Genomic DNA, 27,105 nt, shown 5'->3' on the forward strand with positions numbered 1-27,105 from the left:
TCTGTGAGGGTAAGTATTCACTGAGATTTAGGTTGCTTTATTTGTGTCTCTGATTTGAAAGATGAGCAGAGAGCGCCACCTGTCTGCTTTCTTTATTTTTCAAAAGCACAGCGTTTTGTTAAGTGCACACAAATAAAAGTAGACCCTTTACAGATTCAAATGATGTATTGCTTTTATCTGTATGATCAAAAAAAAAAAGATTTGTTTGAGGGGAAAAATGGCAGAAAACTCTCCGGCGTGTTTGTTGACCCCAGAGGGTTAATTGTGTGCTTCATGGGGGATTTTGGTGCTTGATTTAAAATTTGGCACATCAATACAATCATGTGTACTGATTTAAAAAAAAAAAAAAAAAGAAATTATTTTTATTATATACGAGCAAAGAATAGACGTTGTGAATAAACATGTATTGTGCTAAAGGTTTAACTTTCACCTCTTTTATATTTATTTATATTTTAATAAAAAGTCAAACAAATGTGCACTGCATTAATTGCACATTAAAAATAGTATCGTTAAAATGACAGCCCTAATACAAAACAAATTTCAAATTAGTTTGTGTCCTAATTTTCACCTCTAGACTTAATTTGTTGTATTATAATAATAATTAAAAAAAAAAAAAAAAAAAAAAAAAAAAACACAATATAAAGCAACAAAGACCAGAGAGCTGTCTATGGGAGGAAAAAAGGATTCAGAGCCACAGAACAAAACCCCAGCCACATGTTCCAATATTTTTTTTTTTTGCAAATAAAACAGGATTCTGTTGCTCTTCATCAACTATTAATCCAATCTCTAAGTCAGATAATTCTTCTTTAGAAAAATAAAGACAATTTGCAAAATATAATCACAATGTTGGACTGCATGTTCATTACTCTACAAACAAAGAGAGAGGATCAGATCAATAGATTTTTTTTTATTACAAAACTCTGTACACTTGCTGTTACATGAAGATTCCCAAAAAAGAAGAGGAAAAATAAATGGAAAAAAAAGGCAAGCAACAACCTTAAAATTTTAACAAGAAAGGAACCAGTGTTCATTCTTTTTCTCACACCACTTCATAACTATCAAACAAAACTCTAAAATGTATCAAACTAAGATTTCAGTGAAGGATTTCACATTTTCTATAGGAGAAAACAGAGTGTAGAGGGAAACAGTGTTTGGCTGGTAGAGAACCTTGCACAACTCCATGGCGCCAAATGCTAAACTGGGCACTGAATACAAAACAGTGAAAGCCGCATCAACCGAGAACAGAAAGCCATTCCCACAAAAATAAAAAACAGTAGATATAAATAAACATATACAATACTATTCCAAAATACAGCATTTCTACAAAAAGGCATAAGGGCAACGTGTGTGAGCTGCAGCATGATCATACTTTGTCATTTGGTAAAATGAGAAGTCAGAGTGTCTGAAAGGAGGGGGGACGCTGGCTAAGCTATTAAACCAGTAAAAACCTCACACTGAACCAAGGGCTAAAATGCAACTGGATTTGATTAAAAAGAAGTGAAGCTGTGATTGTAGCAGGTTTTATCTTGGTAGGCTGATTAAAATAAAGAGATAAATCCACTTGCATTATGAATTCACTGTCTGACAGATTAACAGTCGACTGAGCCCTTAAGCATAAACAGTGACTTCAGTATGAAAAGTTCAGGTTGTTCTCATTACACGGTCATTTGACAGTCATCTGAAGCTCTGACAAACAGTTTGATGCTAGTTTTCAAAGGCTTTAGTGTTATTAAAAATATACCTTCATACCAAGTTTTTTCTTTTTTTTTTTTTTTCTTTTCTTCATACAGAGGAAACAACTGGAAAGTCCCATTTCATATCCTCTACTTAATCTCACCTTCTCAGTTGAGAAGTGTTAACAGTTAACACTTAAAGTTCCTTATCTTAGCATTTTCCCCTTATCCCTCAAACCTTTCCACATTTTTTTAGCATTACAACCAAGAACTGAAATAAACTGAAGTAGTGAGTGGACATCATAAATCATGATTTCTTTTTAACCTGCTTATTTTCTCACTTATCAATCTAAGCAACTTTAACCAACTAGGGGCCTGAGAACTTCTGTAAGAGAAAATGGCAGTTGGTGCTTTCTCCCAAACATAGTATGCTACCCTGTGATGCAGAATAAGGAGCGGTTTAAAAAGACTCATTGGCTGGCTGTACATGTCTCAGAGAAAGCAAGGTCTTCAATCTCATCCCCTGCTGTGTGAGCTAGCTGGTGGGAGTATAATTGGGAAATTTAAAAAGTCTGTGACCACCATGTCAGCGATCAGTACATTCATGACAAAGGGTCATAAGAGGTCCATTTCAGTTCCAGGCTGAACCACTACAAAGAGATATTGGGGTGAAAAATTTTCATAAGCCATTAATTACCTTTTTTTTCCCCAGCGACTCTGCTACAGCCTTTGGTAACAGTACTACAGCACAAAGACAGCTGGCCAATGCATAACAGATTATAACTAGAGAATACAGTAAAAATTATGAAATCATGAGGGTTTTTTTAATCCTCTTTTTGTTACAAACAACCTTGCCAAAAAAAAAAAAAAAAAAAAAGCACTCTTTCTCCATGATCATGTAATCGATAAAATATATGTATATTACATAAATTTACAATCAGTTAATACTTTTGTATACGTAAAATACAAAACAAAAAAAACCCACACACAAAACTACAGCACATGCCATTGCACTATCGCTAAAATAATAGAAAAAAATATATGTACAGCTCTGGTTTAATTTTATTCAAAGCCACCACCTATTAATATCATTCTTACTTGAGATTGCTTTCTTACCCGATATAGCTTACACCTCCACAACTTTTCCCTATTCAAGCGTGCACACACAAATAGATCCACACAGAAATACTGACAAAATAATTCATCTTTGGCCAAAGTGAGAGGCTGCAGTGTGTGCAACAGTTGAGTAACACTGTTTTTCATTTCCCTTTGACGAATTGAACACTCGTGCTTTCCCACGCATACAAATAACATGCAAAAAACGCATGTCGGAAGAGTCCTAAAAATTTCAAGACACACTGGAATTGAGAAGACTTACTTTATCTCAATTCATCAGTGTCTTTAAGAGTTCAGGACATACGTTTACAGTACAAACTGTACAACCGCACACTTGGATGGCATAAAAATGAATGAAATGATTCGAAATGGAACAAGGCATCAATAAATAGCGATGTAAGTCTCTGGCAGGCCGTCGATTAGCGGCACTGTCAATCACTCTTGGTGCTCTGCGTGGTGTCCATACTGACCACCTGAAGCTCAGTCAGATTACTGTTACTGCCGCTGGACTGCTGGCCAATCACCATCTGTGAACAGTGGAATATTAGAACATGTAAATTAGGCAGGCTGATTAACAGCTTGTATTTCAGCTCACAGCATGCCACCTGATATACATTTCTGTACTACAGCACCAGTAAACACGTGCTATGTTGCAATGTATTACAAATCCAAATGTATGACCAGGAAACATTTATTAAAGTCTTTTGCTTTCTGACCATTGACCTCTAAATCTAATAATCATAGTGCAGCTAGACTGGTAGAGACAACTTGCTGCCTGTATTTTCACAATATTTATATTACTGATCTGTTAGAGGCCATGAATAACTTATGGCTGAACTACAGCCACAGCTAAGGGACATAACTGACTGGTTTTGCAATAGTGAACAACATGAAACAGCTGACAATGAATATAAAATGCTTGTTTTTATTATTATTATTATAACTTTCTTTTGAAATATTTTAGATGTGTAAACTGTGTGGCCATGGGTCAGTGTCATGTCTCTGTGTTTAGAAACTATTATTTGCTGATTTATAAATAAAACTCTTCATATGCGTTCTGCATGGAAACCTAAAAAATGTAGACGGACACTTTTATAATTTATTCGACGTTCTTCCAGTTCTGTTCAAACTTCTGAAAGCCTTGTTGAAAAAAAATAAGAGCGATTTTAAAAAACATGGTGCTAGTGCATGCAGTGCTCCTGAAAGGTCTGAACATCAGCAAAGGGAGAGTTCAGGCAAACAAACAGCCTCCTCCTCCTCCTCTGCAGTGGGTTAGTTCACTCAGTGGCATGCTGTAGCAGAAAGAATATTAAGAGTTTCACTTGTAAATTGGAGATCTTGCCGTACTGGATGTAGCTGCACCGCTGAAACGGGGATCTGCACCGTGCCAGGGGGTGCTGTGAGAAACACCTGAGGAACAGCACCTAAATACACACAAAAAGAAATTGACTTATGGCAGTGTATTATACGTAGGACAATAAAATATGATGAGGGGGTGTGCTGTATTAGTTTTCTATGTGTATTCAAAATTCTCTGTGTGGAACAGAAGGCCGTTTCATAAAATCAATAGACACCTTCTGGCCAGTCACGGGTGAGAATAGCACAGAATAACAAAGGTCAAATAGAGTAATGAACAGGTATTTCTGACAGCAGAATTGTATAACAGGCACAGCGTGTAACCTCACCTGTATCCGAGGCCTGTGCGTGGGACACCTGCATAGCTGAGGCGCTCTGGGAGAAGGCGTTGAGTACAGCCAGGCCCCCATCGGTCAGTGTGGGAGTTGAGGCATACATCACGGCATGGGGACTTGGGTACATCATGTGACCTGCTACAGAAGTGGGCACTGACGATGTGACTATAGTAGCAGGGAGGCTGACTGTGGCTAGGAGGATAGATAAAGCAGCAGATAAAAAGGAGAGAGAGAAATATTCAATTGTCACTAACTCAACTCCTTGCACTTTTGGGCTTTTGACACCAGGTGGCAGTGTTGCACAGAGAACATGTGCACCCTTCACCACCCCACCATAAACATTTAAAAAAAATAAACAAATAAAAAGACATTTAAACTCAAGTGTATGATTCTAAAAAAAAAAAAAAAAAAAAAAAATTTTTTAAACAATTTTTTCCCAATATAATCGCTTACTATTTTGCCATTCAATTTGCTACCTCTTACCCCCATGAGTTGCCATTCAGTGTCATTTTATAGGGTCTTTTAAAAATGCTTTCCTTTATTGCTTTTCTCCTCTTTAATTTCTGCTTTGTCATCTATTTTGATGTGGGAGGTGAAAACAGAGGAGTGAAGCATGATCAGATAGAAGGTGTTGAGCATGAGTCATTTAATCAGTTTTAGCCACCACACTGCTTGCCAGTTCACCTAATGGCATCGTGCCCAATCTGACAACATGATCAGTCCAGGCAGTATGGGATCAGCTGCTTTTACAATGTAGCTGAGTAGCAAGGATCACTTGATTAATGCAAGTAAAATGTACCCAACACTACAGAGAAAAGCAGTGGTAGACAAAATACACCAACACCTTACTCAAGTAATTGTGCAACTTCCCTACTTTAATATTACTCTAGCAAACATACTTGCTTTTTAGGCTTAATACAGGCACACAGTGACAGTACCCCTTTCTCCACGCAAACTCACGAGAAGCACAGAGGTACGATCACATGTAGCGTGCTTAAATGTGCTCAGAGAAAAATTGGACTGCAAAACACACGACTATATTTACCAATTCAGGTCCACTTCACCAATCCAATCACCTGTGATTAATGTTACTACGAGGTCTGAAGAAGCATCCTTATTACAAATAATGATTAAAAGGAGCTGGTCAAGCCTAGGCCTGCAAAAGCTACTTGATACTAGCACCACTACCACCTCGCAGCTAAATGTAATTATAAATGGCACCATTATTATTTTACCAGCGATTCTGCCCAACATTAATTTATATGCAGAGCGGCATAGTCCCAATTACCCAGATAATTGAACACCACTTTGTTGTGCTGGAAACTATATTGTGTGTGGCATATTCATGAAATCCCTTAACATGTTTATATTTGTACATCGTCTAGTTTGTACAATTATAATTACATACATGCCTGAAAACTACACTTCCTTGATTTGAAAAATTCTTCAAATCTCAAAATACACAGCATTTAAAAAAAAGAAAAAAAAAAAAAGAAATCAGCTAATCCCCTAGAAGTGGAAAAAAAGCAATTTAAAGAGATCTGATTCCACTGAAAGATTTGCCCACCTCTACATGTAACCCAAAAAAAAAAAAAAATACATTAGTGCAAAGTTTTACAGTACTGCAAGTTTACAGAGAGAAATGAGTCACTTTGATCAGCCTGTCTCGCTGGCTGAGGTAAAACGGCATCCTGCACCATTTTAACACAAGCCTTTTTGTCCTACTCATCTCTACTTACACATGTGGGGACGACATTGCTGATTAATCTAGATAGTTTTGTTCTGATCTGCAAGTCGATATATGGTTACAAACTAAAGTGGTTGCACTTATGTCCATTTCAGTAGAGCATGTAAATATCCTAAAACAAGAACAAACAGTGATGGAAGTGTAGCAGCCTGGAACCACCATGACCATTTTACTAAAGAAAAAAATATATGCTAAACTTCAATTGAACTTGCTAAAGTTTGGTATATTTAGTCAGTAAATTTGTTTCACAAAACACAGAAGTGGCAGAACCAACTGGCGATTTACAGTTTGTGCATCTATACGCATTCTGATCTTTTTATTTTCCTTACAACTAACTGTGTCAAACTAATTCTGAAATATCTACTATCTATTATCTACTAGTTACTGTATCTTGCTTTGAAAAGCTTTGCCTTTTCATTAGAAACCCGCCTACAGAAGTTTATACATAGATACATTAAGAGCTAGTCAGTCAGACTGCAACAGCTTGAAGTTCCTGAAACGTATGACCAGAAAAGTCTAAAGAAATGTATATGAACATATCAAACAGAAATAAATAGTGCAAAATTTGGAAGTGAAACCTTAAAATGCTCTTGTGGGTTTTTTTCTTGGCACTATTTGATCCCACAAATGACACTGAATTCACTTACAAATATTTACAAATTTCAGCAAATTTAAAACCCTATAGCACAGACATGAATATGTTGCAGAGTGGATAAATGATCTGTTCTGAGTGTACCTGTGGAGGCAGTGCTAGTTTGGGAGATCTCAGGGCTGCTGCTGTCTGTGTTGATTGAGCTGGACTGAGTGCTGGGCTGCACCTGGATGGCTTGGAGCTGCTGGGGCATGGCTCCTCCTAAACACACAGCATAGTTCAAATGTAACCTATTTAAAAAAATACAAAGCTACGACGCACATTTGATTTATACTACTAAGATTAAGTGTTCCTCAATAATTCTTTGATGTTCGTTTTCATGGGACAACATTGCTGTAGGATACTACATAGTAGTAGAGTTAGTATGAAACCGACACCAACATACGTTAGCTAGCAGGATTCAAATTATGTGAGGAAAACAGACAGGGTTATTAGCTGTTCATAGAATAAACACAAGCTTGTCATATATCAGCCTATACAGACATGTGTGTTTGACACAAACCTGTGAGAGAGACAGCAGGGAGGCGAAACACTGCTTGCTGGGCCTGGGGGGTCTGTGTAGCTGTAACGGTGGCAGTAGTTAGAGTCTGACCCTGTTGCCCCTGTAGAGCCAGAGAATGCTGATGCAGCTGCCCCAACGGGATGGCCGGAGTACCAGGAGGGAAAGAAGTGCCTGTTGTGTATCAGCAAGAAATCAAAATGAGTGGAAACAAGCCATGTGTCAGAATTCCATATGGCAGAGCGTGTTTACACAAAAAATCTAATGGAACAGAAAAAAAATTATAATCTCTCTCTCTTTCATATATATATATATATATATATATATATATATATATATATATATATATATATATATATACATATATATATATATACACACACACACACACACACACACACACACACACACACACACACACACACACACACACACACACACACACACACAAATAAAATCAGCGGCACACATGAACTAAAAATTCATGACTGGTCATTTTGTTCATATAACTGTCAAATTTCAGGAGATTTCTCAAACTTTAATTCTTTGTTAATTTAGCACGGACCACTTTAATAAATTTGGTTACTTCCTGAAGTCACATGAGCATTCGCATAAAACACATACAGATTTATATTTGTATACAACATTCATACAACCGTCTCTTACAATGCTCACACTGGGAGAATCAAGACAGTTAAGGCTCCAGCACATCATGTGGAGATGCCCTTCAGCTGGCTCCCACTAACAATATGATGTAGTTGAGAAGTGAACAGAAGTTGTGTTATTGCTTCGCTCATTGCGTCATGCACATGGCACCTAGGCAAACTTCAGAACAAATGGAAAGAGAATGGGAGAGGTAATGAGGTAGGGGGTTGTTCGAGGAATTTGACTGATGTCCAAAGACAGGGTGAGCTACAGCTGTTTTGTTGGGGGTAATTCAATGCTTCAGAACTGTTTGATTATGTGCATGTGTGGGTGGGTAGATAGGTGTGTGTGTGTGTGTGTGTGTGTGTTAAAACACCTGGCAGGGTGCTGAGTGTGAAACAGGTGGAAGAGTGTGAGAAACAGGAAGCAGCATACTGAGGCCTGCCATTACAGGAAGAAAATCATGCTGCAACCTCCTGCTTCGGACCACACTGCTATAAATATCTAGAAACCACACATATACAGTATTGGCACCATATGGCACTCATACAGCACTACATTAAATTCAGAATGAGGGCCACTTGAGCATATTGAAGATGGTCTTTCTTTGCAACAAATGTGAGATGAGAGTGAGAGCTGCTCTGTTGTCTCTCTAGTGTTTTAATGATGCCTCACATCTGCTTTCACAGCCTCATCCAGACTAAGAGCCCATGAAACCCAGCACAACCCTGACAATCTTCATTGAATATTCATAACTAATTACAGGCAGTGCTTGCCAGTGCTCTGTGCTATACCCATTGTGCAGCCATGCTAATTATTCCTGTTTCACAATGGCAATCAAAGGCACTATGGCAGAGTTTCTTCTCTCCAGAAGCACTGCTTTGTTAAGCAAAACTGCTCGAGCTAGCCACGCAGCATAGACTTTCCAGAGATAAAGGTCATTTCAATCGATGCCAAACTTGGTTCAACAGCCATGCAAGTAGAAAGAAAAACAAAGACATTAGGAGTTGTTTTGCCTACCTGACATGAAAGTGAATCCTCCAGGAAGCTGCATGACCCCTCCAGTGGCAGCTGCGCTCTTCAGAACAGTCCCATTAGTGTTGGCTAGGGTGCTCCCGCTGACGCTGCTGACACTCCCAGACACTGGTGCCAGGTAGTTGGTGATGGGGAAGGAGGGGCCGCTGCTCACTTGCATGGTGGTGGAAGTGGTGGGCACTGTTGCCTGGGCACTGGTGCTACCTGGCAAACTGGCCACAGTGAAGGCTGGCTTCAGAGTGTCCTGCAAGAAAAGAGCGGGAACACCATCATTAGCACCTTTAGGAAACATGCTGAAATTTTGTGTTTGCTATATATTCTGAACTGTATGATTTTGCAAGTCACACTGTAGCATCCAATGTAATGAGTATTTCGCAATAACAGGTAAACCACCAGAGATTGAAAGATTAGAGAGAAAGAGAGAGAAAAAAAGCTTCCTGTTTGGTAAACAAGCAGCAGCAGCTACCAAAATTATACACAAACACTGCAATACATGTAAAACAGGAATCATCTACATTTTTAGGAAATACACAAGTTCTCATTTTTAAAATACATATTCTTACATTTAACAGAGGTTATTACACTTTTCAGAATGGTATGAACATTAACCATTGAGGTAGAGTTGTTTGGTTCAGCAAAATTAGTTTTGTTGACTAGATTTGCTGCTGAATTTATGGTTTAGTGAATCTAACTACAATCTTGTAGGTGATATTTATTAATTATGATTTAGCCAAGCCAAACTTGTGCAAATTATGTGGGTAAAATGTGAAGTTCCTAACAGCAGAAGACCTCACAAAAACACACAGGTAGACAAGACTGGAGACTCTGGAATTGCCCCTGAGCATGTGAATAAACATAAATGTGTGTCGATTCCTATCAAGTGTGAATTCTTTCCCAGTGTTCATGCTATACATCCAGGATTCACAGTGACACAACCGGAATAGGCAGTTACTAAATATAATTGATTTTCAATTGCTATAATCAAGCAATGAGTTGTCGATAAGAACCAACAATCTGTCTCATTACAGTCTCACTTTTGGTCACATGAAAGAGCACCACACTGAAACAGGAAGTAAGTCAACTCTAATCCACTGCATCTAGTGTGGCGTACTACATTTTTGCTCGCATCTGTAATAAACTTGCAATCAGTTCAGGATGAAAAGTCATTTGGAAAACATAGATCAGTTATGTCTAAAACATTTCATATGTACTGTAGTAAAAGCTTTTTTGCATTGTTGCCATGACAACATTAGTTACTGGCAGTCTCTTCAAACAAACCACTTTTAAATGAAATGTGCTCAGAGCAAAATGTCTAACTCGCTATAGAAGTTCAAAATTTGTTCAAAATAATGACCCCATACACTCCTTTCTATTATCTGTAATGAAATGTTATTTGAAGCAATGCATCTGCAGCAATCCGAGGAGGTGTGCGAGGGCGAGCGATGTCAGGACACATTGTACCTTCCCACGTCTTTTTAAGCCTGAATACCACACTGTAATTCAGTCTTCTACACCTCAAGTCTCCTTTAGGCGCCAGTCATGCAACATGCTCATCCTTGATGAACTTCTACACTCACTTCTTTTAGTGAAAAGATGCAGCCAAAGCAACAGCATAAGATAGAAAAGAGGCAGAGGAAGGAAGGAGCGGTATAAGCAGGTGTGCATGGAAAGCAAGCTTCAATCTCTTCCTCTCTTAGCCAGAAAAATTAAGATACAGATTTGCCTCCCCAAGACACCGCATGCTGTCATCTCTGCACAGCCGAATCAAAATTATACCACTGGCAGATACAAATCGCAGTACAATAAAAACAGCTGCTGACGTTCAGCACGAGGTGGTGGCTCAATAAAAAAAGCTTTGTGATCAGCTTTTGCAAAAATTTTCACTGACATGCTCCAGATAGAGTCACTTTCATTTGCAACCACTATAAAACCAAACAGAACACTCAATTAAGCACAAATGCATTACATACAAATCATTGGCTTAACGACTTCCCCTTTCCTACGATTGCAATCATTCATTGCAAGATTCGACACACGTGAATTTTAACAGAAAACAATCGAGCAAATGTCCATCAATGAAATAAACCAAAAGTACAGACAGTCCCCGACTTATGATGGAGAAGCGTTACAAGGACACTATCATAACTTCGTAAGAATAAGAGTACCGCAAGTCGAGACATAGCCTAACCTACCCAGGAATCTTATAGAATAATGATCAGTATTAACAAATTACAATACATAAGTTAGCAAAACAGAGCTACGGTAATGAATAAACTGACAGTATATATGTATGTGGGAACAAGCGCATGCACAAGTGCCAGTTCACGAGTGGAAACGGCGTTAGACATGACTATACATTTTATTCATTTCATATGTTAAAATTAGAGCCATTAAAAAAATCAAACAAAAAAAAGAACAGTGGTCCCTTTCTCCCCCTCATCCAAAATGAAAACTTAATTGGCTCAGACAGCTGAAAGGACTGACCTTGCTGTAACCTACTAACAGCTCCAGTAAGAGGACACATGGGGGCCCTACTGACTAGACTAGCTTCACTTAGTAACAAGAAAATTTATCACAAAATTAATAATTAACATCTTTGTAGGCTCTTTAAATCAAAATCCTTATACACAAATTGGCAAGTTTCTCAGAAGGTTTGTATGTTAAAATCACAGTTGTTTAAAGCTGTTTATCTTACACAGAGGAATGTCACAACATCGAGACTCTGACCACTCCTCTCATAGAGGTGCTGTTTAAACAGGACTGAGTGAGTAAGGAGGACACACTCATGATTGGTTTCCAGGAAACCCACCAACGCAAGCAACCAGCAGCAATTTTTATTATTGTTTCAGATATTATCAAGATTAATGAATAATGGTTTACATAACCTGCAGTATTAATTACTCAGGGTACAACCAACAAGCATGGACAGGATGAGTTAACTGTACAGACCTGTTTCTAATAGGACCTATTCCCAATCAGTAGTAAACAAACAAACAAACAAACAAACAACACCACCACAGAGAACAAAAAAAGCTGCACATCAATGAGGAGTGTTGCCAGGAGGTCCAAAGTTCAGAGGTGCTATTCAAACATCATAGGGTTTGGACAAATCCAACAGTAGCATGCAGTTAATATGAGAGCTTTGCTCGTAAATCGATATATTTTAGTGGTATCTGTCCGCATTATTTATTTATATATTTATTTTATATATATAAAAAATGTTTGCCCTATATGTATCGGGGTATACATATATAATATATAGTATCTGGCCATTAATTATACCCTGATACATCTAATCTATTGCTTGCCATCGAATGAAATAATGAAATAGTGAGAGAGAGAGAGAGAGAGAGAGAGAGAGAGAGAGAGAGAGAGAGAGAGAGAGAGAGAGAGAGAGAGAGAGAGACGTTTAGTAAAAAAAATAAATCTAAATTACTGGACAGGAAAAAGTTACAAATAAGAGAGGAAATAAACTGCCAATAATTAACCAAATCATGTAGATTATAAGAATCTAGCAGATGAGGGACTAAATGTCTAGACATCAGTTTTTAGATAATTGACTTTAAGGGTTCAAATCTTACATAATGTAACAAGGGAGCGGGTGGTACACTTAAGTATACTTAAAGTATTGTAGGCATCATTATTATTTGAGTCATACTGAATACTGCAGCTCAACATGCCAAATGACTGAGACCCTTTGTAGCAGCCATAAATACAAATGTGTTACGGAAAAAATGAAAAAGTAGTGCAGTGTTCCGATGTTTTAGTTTTTATATATAAAGAGGCTAAAAATTCAGAGATTTCGTAAAACTAAGCACACGTGAGCAGTATACTCCACACATGTGTTTCTATACACGCACCCAAGTGCACACGTGAAGTATGAGAGTTCCTGACTTGAGTGGGTGGTGTGTGAGGAGCGGACAGGGCTGCTGGTCATATGATCTTTCAGGTCAAACTGTGATGGGCAGACACAGTGGCATGGCGAGGGAGGGGATAGTAAACGAGGGACATAAAGAAACAAAAAGGGGTGAGCGTGTGAACAGCTGAGGGTCGTGACAACTGCCAGGAAACATGAGCTCGCAAGGAGAGCTTTTAACCCTTCACACACCGCAATAAAATCTACATATATTTGCACAGGTTGAGATGGAAATATTAAAACGTGCACATCATGTTTGGTAGAAACTAATGCACATAAATATTTAAGAAAAATTGTAAGCAGTAAACAAGCATATACAAGCACCAAACACATGGCAAAATCATAGGTAATAATCAGCACACAGGCGCACAGCAACAAATGGTCAGGAACAGCTCTTTGGATATCATGGTCCCTTAGACAGATGCATTTTGGGGGTTGGAAAATGTCAAGCTGTGATGGGTTAAGAATTTCTCAAACTGGAGATCTGTTAAGTTAATAACCCAGTGTTTTTCTAAACATGATCTCCTTTACTTTAAATCCATACATTTTCTTTCACAAATGGGACTTCTTTCCCTGACTGAATAATTTTACAGATCCTTAAGGAAAGTTTCTGTTTTCATTCTATTGCACACGCTTTGGAAAGTTGTTAAGTCATGTATTATGTCAGTGTCATTCTAAGAGCTTTATTGGTCCAGTGCTGTAGTTTTAGTTTTAAAAGTAGCACTTTATCAAGTTCAGTACTGGAAATGTTTCTTTAAATGTAGTGCAACTCTCTTTAGTGTATTTAGAGTGTGTTAAAGTACTGATTCAGCACAAAATGTAAAAATAAATAAATAAATAAAAAAAAAAAAAAAAAAAAAGACAGCTCGAGTTTATTCCCGATTTCCAAAATACACCCCAACACAACACTCATGCTGTCTTAAAAGATAAGCATTTCTTATTAGCAATTTTTAAAAGTAAACAACTGTATTCCTTCCACCAATCCCCATTCCCACTTCCCAGCTTTTAACAAAAATGTAAAGAGGCAAGGATGGAAAAAAAATTAAATTTAAAAAAATAAAAAAGAGAAAAATAGTTAGGGCAGAGGGCAATAAAGGCTAATAGATAGCATCTTCATGTGGGTTTTTTTTTTTTTTTTGGTCCATGTAAGAAAACACCCACAGCAAATAATGACGGCAAAGAGAAAACATTAACTCTACAAATCATCTCTGTAGATCAACCCTAGAATAGACATACAACTTAGGCCTGCTAAGAAGAATATAAATTTGATTTCAGATGATTTCTAGTTAAGATGGTGTAAATTTGTAAGTGTAAACAAACTACTCTTTAGGAAAATGAGTGCACTGGATGAGCAGCAGAGACAGAGCCAGGCTAGCAGCCTCTCTCTCTCTCTGCTTAACCCTCCTCCAAAGCTCCCACTCGCTGGCTTCCATCTCCCGCCTGTCACCCTGCCAAAGATCCGGAATTCACAGCTCCATTTGGGACTGCTATAAAAGGCAAGGCAGCCCAAGAAGCAGAGGTGCAGCCAATCAGTGGTGACCTCAGTGCAACACAAGGCCTGAATGACTCCTCCTCTGAGTGGCATATTAACACACCGCTCAACACCATCAACCCTGTTGCTTTAAATGTCACTCACCAACTCGCTGTGCCTTAGTGTCCGATCTATTCTTCCCCAATGTCTTTCATCCGTCCACGAGACACTTTAACACCAGTGCAGTGATAAAGCTGCATACAACACTAAACTGACTTCCCTTTATCTAAATGATACGGGCTTATCATTTACGTTTTGTTTCTCCTCCTCCATTTCTTGCTGTCTCTCTTGCAGTCTCTGGGTCTGCTCATCAGTCTGGGCTGTGCAACTACATGACCTCAACCACTGTCTTTTCTTAGCACACCTCACACTCATTCACTCCTGCTCACTGTTCTGGTGGGAGACAGGACAAGACCAACTTCACAAGACAAATTTAACTAACCATTCTTACACACTGAAGAAATTAACTGAAGACGATGAGCTGCACGATACCAGAGTGAAAGGAATACATTTTAAATTCATCCATTAAATGAATGGCTCTCTCAATAGTGCTGCTAAACTGAGCAAATAGTCTGCGGTTTTTACAGGAAACGATTACAACACAGACACCAAAATACATTAATTACTCTTAAGTGCGTGTGTGTGTAAAGCGTTCGAGAACACGATTAGAATATAGCTGGTTATTTTGTAAAATAAATAAAATAAATAAATATAAAAATAAATCAACTGAAACTGAGCTCATTTACTATTCTGACACTGTCATACCAAATTAAGGGAAAAAAATCATTAATAATGAGAATCACCAAGCCACCACCCACCTTAAAGTTAGGAAGGATAAGGATTAAATAAAAGTTTAGACTGCTTGGTGATCTGACTGCATATTTACACAAAACATTTTAATTCAATTATTGGCCCAATGTTGAGCTTCAAAATGCAATACCACCACAAAGAATGAAATATACAGAATTTATGTCGTATCCTGGCCTAATAACAGCCATCAGTATGATGCAGGTGAAAGCATATGGACAAGGACAAAGTAAGGGATCTCTGGGTCAAAGCCATGTTTATTAATTGCAGGCAGTGGTCGAGAAGGATGAAAACTTTACTCTAATGAGAGCTGGAGTAAATACAAACTGCTCCAGGACAGAGTTAGAACGGAGGAGAAGCACATCATCAAACCTGAGTTTTGAAGTCTTGGAATTTGAAAAGCTTTGCTTTCAGTGGACAGAGTCTAAATGTTGAACCTAGCTGACAGGCTTATGATGGTTAATGTAAGTTGATCCACTGAGGTGTGAGAGGACACGGAAAGCTGGTTTTTAAAATCAGAATGATTGGAAACAGAGCATCTCACACGCCACAGAGTAATATTTGCAATCCTGATGTTAGAATGTGTCCCAGCTCACCTCTGCTTATATAGCCAGTATATATAGTGGTCAGTGGTTCAACCGCAAAGAAAAAAAATATATATATATTTTTATTGTAGTGTTGATTGCAATCTTTTAAACTATAATGTGATCCTACTCTGATAGCTCAAATTTATGCCCAGCTTTAATTTAAAAAAAAAAAAAAAAAGGACTCATGAGTGGCTCATGAGTCTACTCAGCCTGTAGAGCAGGCCTTACCCCCACTGTTAACTGCTCATTCGCAACACAAGAGTAAAAAACACCAGACACCATCTCCAGGCACTCACTGTGGGACTCTGTAAACACAGGCGGCTTTGGATCAAATCATGATGGTCACGACTACAGATGGCGTCTCTGCTTTAAAGAAGAAAAGCACACTCACTGTATTAACACTACCACCTCTGAGAGACTCATCTTAAATAAACATCCCCTAATCATTCCTCTATACATATAAAAAAATAAAGAGTAAAGAAAACATTGGACTCAAAAGACAGCTGAAGCCTATAAGGAATGTGAGGGGCCCCGGCCAACAGCACGAGCAGGGAAACCATACCATATAAGGGCATGGAGGCAGAATCAAGTTTTTATCAATGAGAGAGGTGCGTTTAAGTGTGTCTGAGCTGAGGTGACCGTGTGGAAAAACTGGTACATGTGCCATCCAAGAACTTCTGAGAAACATCAAAACATGTCTAGGGAAGTTCAGGGGATGAACTGGAAGTCGCTTCAAAGCGACTATCAATTAGTCAAGAGTACAACGCAGAATAAGGCAGAGTGTTAGGCGTTGTTGGAGCTCTGGGACTGAGCTCAAAGCTTGTTTATTTTATTTTTTAATTTAATTATGCTTTGTGTATCGATCATCCTGTAGCATGAGACAGATTTGTCACAGAGAAAAAATGAGAAGCATTCACATCAGCTTTGCTGGTAGTTTAGATAATCTTAAATGATCAGAAATGAAGCAAAAAAACGGGATTCATTAATTCAAAAGTGAATTAATCCAGCAGATGATAAAGTAAATAGAGTATCCATGCTTTTGATTGCATTTGAACTGCATTTAATTAATTTTGATCCTAAAAGAAGACTGAGATGAGCAGGTTCTAATCTACAAAACTGGGCACATAAATCCAAATCTGATGTTTCCAATGATGCATATTGTATTTGATTTTCTAATGCTTCCCATTTATAGAAAAACTTAAATTATTACGAAAAGAAAATGTCCAAAAAACTGAAAGCAGAAGAGGTCAGTAGAAGTTCAACACTGAATTTGTGAATTCGTTCAATGCTTTAGATTAAATATCGACTGGGACATGTGCACATGAAAACAGGAGACATTTTGAGACACTACCAAGCATGAAGTAGTGGGAAAACTGAGGAGAATCAAAGGCAAAAATCAACAGTGAATGTTTTGATGATTGTGTAGCATCACTACTCATCTTGGGGGTGGGGGGAATAGAGACTCACCATTATCACAGACAAAGGAAACGAAACGCAGCTGTAAGCACTGAAGATAGTGGTTGGGTTGATATAGGAATAACCTACCTTCCCAGAACTTTCAATTAATCATGCAGTGCTTAAGGCAATCCCAGACAACATAGACAAAAGATCCCAGCCTCACTCACTTAAGATAAACTCTCAAATGCTCGAAAAGTCTCAAACTACAGTTCTCACTTTGTCATTAATAAAAACCCATCCTGAAACAGATTAAGCATGCTTATATTAAAACGCCGGCAATGTGCTTTGTAATTCGGGTGCTTATTTTTAATAGATGGAACAGAATTTTTTTTTTTCCTGAAGTGTGCAGTTGTTTGAAGCTCTGCTGTAACAGGAGGACATTGTTACAGGGACTAGAAAGACAATAAATATACACATTGCTTTTATTACCCAATGCAAACCACTCAGAAATGTTTATAAACTGTGTCGAGGCTCACCTTGGTTTCCCCGAGGCTCTCAGATTCAGACACCTGATAGGTAAGGTCAGTCTCCTCAAAGCCTGTGGCACTCATGCGCTGGTCTGTAGATGGGTCTGAGCGGGGAGGGGAGTCTGGAGAGTTCAGGCATGTTTGGATCAGTGCCTTGCCAGTCTCGCTGGTGATCATGGGCTGGAGCTTGCGTGTGGCAAACGTGTACACATGGCCTGTTTCACTCGCCACCAGAAGCAACACCTGAGTACCCGTTAGTGTGGAGAGTTCATAAGCCTGCCATGAGGGAAGAACAAAATAGAAGATACAATTTGTACAGGTTCACTAATGTTAACTCACTTTTCACTGGAATTATGGAAGTAGTAATAAAGTAGACATCGGTTTGTTTAAGTTACAACAGGACAAAATATACAAATGGCAGCAACAGCGATATATTTTATAAAAGATATATTTATTTACACTTCAGACCCAAAATCATTTTTATTAAAAAAAAAAAAAAAAAAAAACAAAAAAAAAAAAAAAAAAAAAAAAACACACAACACTTTTCTGCTCAGCATGGTAACTTCTGCATGGCACTGGGGTGCTTAAGATAAACTCAAATTGAGACACCAAGCTGGTCCTGAACTCAGAAATGCATGTAAGAAAAGCACAGATTAAGCCCCAGGGGAGATAATAGAATGAAGAGAAGACATTTTGTGGCTTTGGGTCACACAGTGATGCTTACAAACATAATCTACAAAACAGAACCCTCACTGGGCACATGGTCTCCTCTGGAGCATACTGGAGCTTACTGAGAGAGAGGGGGGGGAAGAAAAAATAAATAAATAAATAATAATAAAAAAGCTCCAGTCCAGTAGAGCTGCAGTCATGGACTCTGACGTATGGCTAAAACGTACCTAAAATAACAGAAGATAAGGTTCCAAAAATAGGGAGCGCGATACTGCGAGACTGATTTCGTTCTCTGTGGGGACTGTAGGGGGGAAGCAACTACATGGGGAACTGGAGCTCATGGAGACCAAATCCATTGTGAAACCTAACTTTAGTGTTATATGTTCTTGCAGTATTTCTTCTATGCTCCCTACATACGCTTAATTTTAACACAATGCGATTAATATATTCTTTATTATAAGCTCCTGCTGTAGTTAGCGAGATCATTCACTTTACCCATGCTAGAAACTTAAAATCTCACCTTTAACTATGTGTTAAGTGTTGCTTTTCTGGCAAAAGTCATTAATTTTACATGTTCTGGTTTTAAACTTAATACATGGCTTCAGGGGATGATGGTGCCCATTACTCAAACTTTAACAAAAGAGAAAATGGCAAAACCTCACTTTTTCTACAAGATATAATTGGAATCTTCACCATCATAGAGATTACTAGGTGCCATTTCTACATTAGACATGTGCACACCATATAAAACTACCGATATGGATGATTTGGGCCCAATCAATCCAGTTCCTGCCTTTGTGCGTGGTAACTAAAACTACTGTATTTTTTAATCGTACAGATAAGAGCAATACATAATTTGAATCTGTAAAGGTTTTAATTTTGTGTACAATTAATAAACAAAATGCTGTGCTTTTGTAAAATAAAGAAATGACAGACTCTCTGTAGTCTTGGTGATGAGAGATGACCAAGACTACAGAGAGTCTGTCATTTCTTTATTTGCTGAACCTTTTGCTATGTTACCACATGGATGGTAACATAGCAAAAGGTTCAGTTTGACATCCTGGTGATTTACATTATTTTAAAATACCACAATCACTTTTAAAACATTAACAAGAATATTGTCTTTATGCTCTATGCGGAGTTTGACTAATAATAAACAAACATTTGCATAAGGCATCCACATTTGTCTATGCCCATGTTGATTACAGTGTTAAAAACTGAAAAAGTATTTTTTTTTATATAGAACAGAGAAATGTGCAATTTTAACTTGTGTTAAAAAGTAGTCAGTACTTCAACTTTTACCAGAGTCTTTAAAACATTAGTATCTGTACTTCTACTTAAGTGAAGGATGTGTATACTTTTGCCACCTCTGATAATACACCATGACTAACTGCAAAGCTGTTACTCCAGAACAACTCTTGCCTACATATACCTTTGCACCAAATGAGCTTAAACATGAACAGAGATTCAAAGACATTCAAAAACTCAGACATTATTAACAGAGCTGACACAGCCTGAACAAATTTCACTAGTGAAATCTAATTTAAATTCATCATTTACATATACAAAGGAAAAGCAAACCATGTATTATGAGCCCTTTAATGGGTTTTAAGATTAAGTCTATCCATGTAATTGTTTCCTGAACGTTACCACACTCTCATGTTACACCATATGTGGTTTTTACATGTAGTAAATCATAGGTAATTGGAGAAGTTTAGATTTTATGCAAACAATTTAATGCATAGTGTGGCCAAACATCAACTACATGAGAACATTAATATTTAGCTTTCATTTTTCAGCCATAGTAACACGGTCATTAGTCTCTCTGCTTAAAAAAAAAAAAGTATAACATTCATTGTTGGAGATACAGATGGCGGTAGTTTTAAATGGCAGGTTAATTAACAGATTATATGACAGAACTGAAGTTCACAGACAGACAGAAACCCAGACTGAACTTTGCTGAAGTCATCTGTGAGGCACACAATGCTTATGAGCAAGAGTGTAAAGGCATGATCTGCAGCACTCCTCTGAGAACATAATTAACTTTGCTGACAAATGATGCTATTTGACTTGGATCAGAGTAGAGGATATTATTGCCATGCCAAATTCAACATTAACTAGATTGTAAAGTGGGGGGAAAATTAATGATCTGGTTGGCAGGGCCTAAAAACTTTACCCTACTCAATGCTGAAGAGACAAAACAGATGTCTGAACAGCGCTTTCATCATTTCATCAGCACTATGTTACATCACCGACTGTGTCTAAACCAAAAGCCTGCAGGCTTTTCAACCTGATTATGACATGGCTGATGAGAAGCTTCCTGCAACAGGAGGAGACACAGAGCAATAAGACATACATGTCACACAGTGAAGTTCTGTAAATGTGTTAGAGCAGTAAGAACACTGCCTCCCTTTAAATCACCCTAGTTGTGACTAAACAAGTATAAGAACTTAGTTTAACCAACTCTGGATTGTGTTGTTTAGCAACTGCTATTTGCACACTGGATCTTGTTTACATATACATACTTGATCATTCCAAAGGGTGAATGGCTTCAGAGTCTTCTACCCATAATCCTCTGCACTAAAGGGAGCCAGTCTTTAGAAGAGGGAGACACTTGCCTGAAGGAACAATCACTAGTGTGTGAGAGTGAAGGTTCAAGGTTACAAAGCCAGGAGCAGGAGCAGTAAGAACAGGCAGGTGACTTGTAATTACTGCATAATGACTTAATTGATGTTTGACTTCATTAAAAGCCTTTTAATCCCTGCATGCTTTCAATAGGTGACAAAGGAAATGTGTAGCATAGTATCAATGATAAAAGCCACTCAAAACTACTGCTTTCTGAGAAAATATTAAGCTCATTAAAGTTAGTTAACATTATAGTCTACTATATTACAACTAGGTATTTTTTGATGTAGTTATCAAGGTTGGTTATATGTATTTTATTTAAGAATAAATCTGTGGCTTAGTATCATGTTTAAATACCTTATTTCTTAATTAGGTGTCTGCAGATGGTAAGTCAGTAGAGTAGCATTTCTTTTTTTCTTATTGGAAAAAATACACACACACACACACACACACACACACACACACACACACACACAATCAAAATATAAATGTATAAATGTTTATGGCTGTTACAAACATTACATAATGTGCTGATTTCAACATGATTAATTCACATCAACACAACACTTAATTATCTTTGTTTTTAGCCTCTCACACAACGATTTATTCGGATGCCAGGTCTGATCACTGTTTTTCAATTCTTAACACTATTTCAAACATTATACTTTCACCATTACTGATGACCCATGCAACCAGGTATATTTCTCACACACACACACACACACACACACACACACACACACACACACACACACACACACACACGTATGCTGCCATCAGATGTATCAGCGTTCCACAAAAAAAATAATTAAATAAATTAAAATAAAAAATAAAATAAAATAAACTGCTAATCAAAAGATTAACATACAGTTAGCTACTTGCTATGGATTATGGTTGTTTTACTTGGTATGTCTCACTTTTCAGTGAAACAAGCAGTTGGGTGGTGGTGGTTTACAAATACTGCCAATACTTGTACTACTCTGAAGGCATCCAATTAATTGTTTACTGCTATTGTTAACAGATCAACTCGGAGTGAAAAATCCAACCTCGAGGAACATGTTACGATTGGACAGCCCACAAAACACTGGCTCAAGTCACATCCAAACCTCGATCAACAAATGCCATGTTCCATAGTTGGTTTTGAAACTGAAATTAAACTGCACAGAGAATTTAACCACTCTGGCACCTGATCCAAACTGCTCATGCTGTTCTACTCTTATAATTAAATAATGCAAGGCTATAAGCAATCGGAAAAAGATTAGTCAATCTTGATATTGCTAGTAAACAACATTTTACTGCAGAGACCAAATTATCATGCATTGAGCCCTACGGAAAGGCTAAGCTGCAGCCAGAGCCAACTGATAACCGTAATGCCAGTGCACATCTGTGCTCTACTTTTACACATATGTAGATGTGTGCTGAACAAAGGTCGGCTTGCAGTGCCATCATGACTCTTCACTTTGGAAAGCACAGCTGCCCTTTAATTTCATACAGTTAAACATTCAGGGCTGAAAGTAGATAATATCCTTTATTTAACAATTACAAGTAGGTATTATCTCAAATTAAAAGATATTACATTTGAGATCATGCAAATGCTGGGATTCATTAAATCCCACTGAAAAACCTGTTCAGAAGACAAAACAAGAGGTCCAACATTTTACCAATACCATATTATACATAGTAAAACAGTTGTGTGTATACATGCACACATGTGCACAAACATTTAAGTGCTAATTATGTGCCAGCTGCAAGGAAAATACATACATAGATAAACTATTTAGATTATAGGTCAAGTGCCTCAGGATATGTTCACACCAAACATCAGAATGAAGAGACCGCGATCCTGTGACTTTGAATGTGGCATGGAAATTGGTCCCAGATGGGTGGTTAGAGATTTGCAGAAACTGTATATCTCCAGGCTCTTTCATATAAAATAGTCTTGGGTTTTACACAGAATGTTGCAAAAATAAAGAAATAAAAAATTTGAGTGAGCAGCAGTTCTGTTGGTGGAAAAACAAATTGTTGAGAGAAAAATTGCAAGATTGGTTCAAACTGCTAGAAAGGCTGCAGTAACTCAAATAATCAAGCAGCCTTTTTTCTTCAGCTATTCAGTTTTGGCAAACTGTGCCCAACCTATAGTAACTCAATCACTCTTTACCACAGTGGTAAGCACCCAAACTGGAGAGGTGAAAGTAAACAATTAAATCACCATTTCAATATCTATATAAATGCATTTGGAAATTACATTTCATATTTTTTCAGACTCAATGCAATGTCAACATAAAAATAAAATAAATCAATGTGTCAAAACTGCTCCATATCAAGCAAAATCACTGCAGGAAGCATTGTGGCCAAAATACAACCTGTTGTCCTGTTTGACTTTCAGCCACAGCAACATCAGGCAATGTTCTCCAGACCACCTCACTTACTGTAAACCTTTACTGTTGCTCAACATGACTGAGAGGTGGCCAATAGTGCAGAGATTCAGGCCAGCTGTTGGTGTGTGAAGAAAATGTAGGGATAATTCAGCAGGTTGCTACAAGAACAGTAGGACTACTGGGGAACAACACTGCATTATAGAAAACTTTAGCAGTGACATCATACTCCCGTTTGGACATCTGATTAGAGGAACGAGGGCAGGTGATGACCTTCTACACGTTAACGGGGATCAAGTTAAATGCCCATGTGTTGGGGAGAGAAGCTACAGTTGTTCCACAACATATAGAGATGCCTTTGGACAGGTGGCACAGTGTTGCTGTAGGATGAAGATTTGTCCAGAATTGAATGAATGATCTTTCAGCTGTGCTTTATGGCCAAGATAAAAGACCAATTTACTTAAAAAGCTATTTAAATCCTCACTTTTGGTTCTTTTTAGTCAAATAAGGTCAAACACTACATTAAAGGCCACGTTACTCTAGTGCAACTCATATCACTTCTACAAACCTAAACAGATGTCCAGTATGCCAAATTCAGCATCCATGCACCAGCACCCTACAAAGGTGGAGGTGGAAAAATAAATAAATAAATAATTTGAGGAAAGAGCGAAACATCACCCTAACTACCTACCTACTCTTTCCAGAACTGGGGTCCTTGCCAACAAAATAAATAAGGTGCAACCATAGCACTATGTGGTAGTCTCTAAAAAGCAACGACAGTACAGCATTTCTTAATCACCTGCAAGGCCTGATAGCAATTTGTGGTTTCTAAAAAAAAAAAAAAAAAAAAAAAAAACACAAGCTGTAAATATTTGCTAACGAGTTTAGAGCGATTCTCACACTTACCATGGAAAACAAATGGACTTGAAGTAAGAATAGACTGTTGTGTTCAATGTTGTAATACGCAAGATAAGGAAACTCATCCTACATCAACCTGATGCCCTGAAGGACAAAAAGCAGATGGGTGGACTTTCTCAGTGTACGGGTATGAAGCTCTGATTGGCTCTACTTTCATTTGCTTTTGGTGCAGATGCTTGTTTCCTTAGATCTGGGGAATAAATTGTCATAACTTGGCATCTGACTATATGTTAGCTCTTTTAAGGACTGAGCACCAGTCATGACAAGCTAGGACACAATGTTACAGCAGCCATGTAAAACTAGCATGCAAAAATATTCAGGTTAAGCGCAATTGATGAAGGAGACTCTTCATGTAGGCCAAACTCTGTGTGTGTGTGTGTGTGTGTGTGTGTGTGTGTGTGTGTGTGTGTGTGTGTGTGTGTGTACACACAAGAAGGGTGGTGGTGGTCTGAAATAGAGAATGTCAGTTGCTCTGTTCTATTTAAAGCTTACAGCCAGTGGGGTCTGTTGTAATTCCCAGCCACCATTTGCCACAGAAGAGGACATGCAACAGTGTCATCTCCATTACATCGCAGAGAGAGAGAGAGAGAGAGAGAGAGAGAGAGAGAGAGAGAGAGAGAGAAAATATATGTGAGAGATAAACAAAGATTGAAAAAAAGTTCATGGGGAGTTTAAAGTCCTGCTCCATCCCATAAGTCATTCAGAGTTTGTTTACAGAGCACTTAAAGGTTATATGAACTGAGCAGTGTAGGAGTGAAGAGCACATGCGACTCAGGCCTAGAACTAGTACACACAACTGCATTTCTGATATTCTTTGACACTTATAAAAGCCTAGACTAAAAAAAATGTTTAATCAAAAGGAACAATTTCGAATCATCTTTTAAATGCATGTATAAATCAGAAACTGCAGCTGCTCATGGTGGGAAAAGCTCACCTTCTTCATGATACCAGTCTTCCTCTTGCTGAAAGTCGTGTACCGTCGCAACTTGTTATCTATGAACTCCATCTTAATCTTGACTCGCCCGCGTGTTTTCTTGCCCGGCTTTGCTCCGGCGACTCCGCCGGTCAGCACCCCGTAACCCCCAGGTTGAGCTTCGGCCTCTTGGCAGATTCCTGCGCCTTCCATCTCCGCTCTCTCTCGCTTCACTCCCCGCCTGCTGGTTCCCGAAGAGCCAGTCGGTTCGTCCTCGTCTCCCGATTCGGAGTCCGCGTCAGAAGCGCTGCATACCTGCGGTACGCCGACTTCTTTGTCCCGGTCAAATCTGGCGCTCATTACACCAAGTCCTACGCCCATACCGGGCTGAGTGGCGGCTTGAAGTGCGCTCAGTCCGCTACCGTTCCCTGGTCTGACACCCGGTCTGGACGAGATCCCAGGCCCGCTACCTCCCAGCATCCCCGCGCTTTCCCCCAAACGTCCTGCTGCAACAGGGAAAGGACCTCCGCTAGTCACTACTTGTCCGGCCCGGACGAGCCCCGTACGCAGAGCACCGCTGAGCACCACAGAGCCGTGAGCCGCGCCACTCGCGCCCGCTGATCCGTTTCCGCTCAGTGCCGTCCCAGCCGGGCTGGATAACATCCTATTCATGAGAAAACGTGAGACGCCTAAACGCCGAGCAGCCGTCGGTGTTCGTATACGCAGGAAATATTGTAAAGCAGGCACATTCAAATAAACCGAAATGAAAGTAAAAACCAACGAACACGGTGTAAACTACCAACACAAAGTTTCCCCCTTTTTTTCACTGAAGTGTTCCTGCTGCTGCTGCTGCTGCTGCTGCTGCTGTCCCCGGGAGCCTTCAAACCGGCTACAGCCTCACATCACCTCCCCGTTTTCCCAAACCCCGCGCCGCTCTCTCTAAAAGGAAATCACGAAGAGCGCCGTCTCGACCAATCCGCCTTGTCACTTAGTACGCACCGTATACACCTAATGCATGTCCCCCGGCTTGGATGAATATACAGTCACGACAAGAGTCCTCTACAGGCTCTTACTGAACCACTACTGAGACAAAAACCGTGAAAGGTCTCCTGGGTATATTGTAAATATTTTGCTTAAGAGCCCCAAAATCCATCCGCGCAGATCTACTTTCCTCCATATAAAGAGATACAATGTTTCCTTATAAGGAGTTGTCGCTCCATATTTGGTGAGTCACAGTGACGACCTATGATTGGCTGAAGAGAGAACTGCTCGCAAGACGATTGGACCAAGCGTCGAGCTCATTAGAATAAATACCAAAATGGTTGCGATCGTGCGAACGTCATCATGGAAAGGGGGAGGGAGACTGTCCATACCCGGGCGAACATCAATTATGTTGGACGCCTTTGGATGTAAATACACTTCTCATGGAGTGGACATGTTTTTTTTTCTTTCTGAACTTTTTTGCATCAGAACTTTTAGAAGACATATCACCAACTCCAGTGCTCTTTAACAAACTGGTGTCTGGGAAAAAAAATCCTAGACTTCTATTAATAGATGTTAAAGTTTTGCATTGGAAGGGGTGCAATAAGTTTCCTGTGAAAAAATGCTGTAAAGATGCATAAGGGAGAGATCATTTTAATGCTGAGAAATATATTTCTATTCGATTGAAATATTTAATGTTGTACATTTATCTATGCCTTTCCCCTTGTAACCAGTACAACCTACAACAAAGCAGTTCTCCTGTTAATAAATCCCAAAGCTTAAACAGTAATATGAGCATG

The 27,105-nt window shown here is 38.7% G+C and overlaps 1 protein-coding gene across 2 annotated transcripts; it reads right to left on the reverse strand.

Moving 5' to 3' along the window:
* Positions 1–887: 887 nt before the first annotated feature.
* Positions 888–26,455, reverse strand: srfb (serum response factor b). 2 transcript variants are annotated; one of them, XM_046875867.1, is made up of 8 exons: positions 25,346–26,455; positions 17,834–18,100; positions 9,044–9,302; positions 7,382–7,552; positions 6,964–7,080; positions 4,475–4,672; positions 4,137–4,213; positions 888–3,316 (listed from the first exon to the last, which is right to left on the reverse strand). In XM_046875867.1, the coding sequence occupies exons 1-8, from the start codon at positions 25,994–25,996 to the stop codon at positions 3,221–3,223; spliced, it is 1,836 nt and encodes a 611-aa protein (XP_046731823.1). In that variant the 5' UTR covers positions 25,997–26,455; the 3' UTR covers positions 888–3,220. The 2 variants fall into 2 exon arrangements, with proteins under 2 accessions (XP_046731823.1, XP_046731832.1); XM_046875876.1 differs by having other exon boundaries at positions 4,112–4,213.
* Positions 26,456–27,105: the final 650 nt, after the last annotated feature.

This window comes from Silurus meridionalis, chromosome 2 (genome assembly GCF_014805685.1).
Source record: "Silurus meridionalis isolate SWU-2019-XX chromosome 2, ASM1480568v1, whole genome shotgun sequence".
Lineage (NCBI taxonomy): Eukaryota > Metazoa > Chordata > Actinopteri > Siluriformes > Siluridae > Silurus > Silurus meridionalis.

Excerpts from the sequence above, each read along its gene's own strand:
- srfb (XM_046875867.1), bottom strand. The coding sequence starts at position 25,996 with ATGAATAGGATGTTATCCAGCCCGGCTGGGACGGCACTGAGCGGAAAC. Across the intron at positions 7,553-9,043 it reads AGGATTCACTTTCATGTCAG|GCACTTCTTTCCCTCCTGGT; the intron begins GTAGGCAAAACA and ends GATACACAACAG. Across the intron at positions 7,081-7,381 it reads CCCTGCTGTCTCTCTCACAG|GAGGAGCCATGCCCCAGCAG; the intron begins GTTTGTGTCAAA and ends CTGTGTGTTTAG.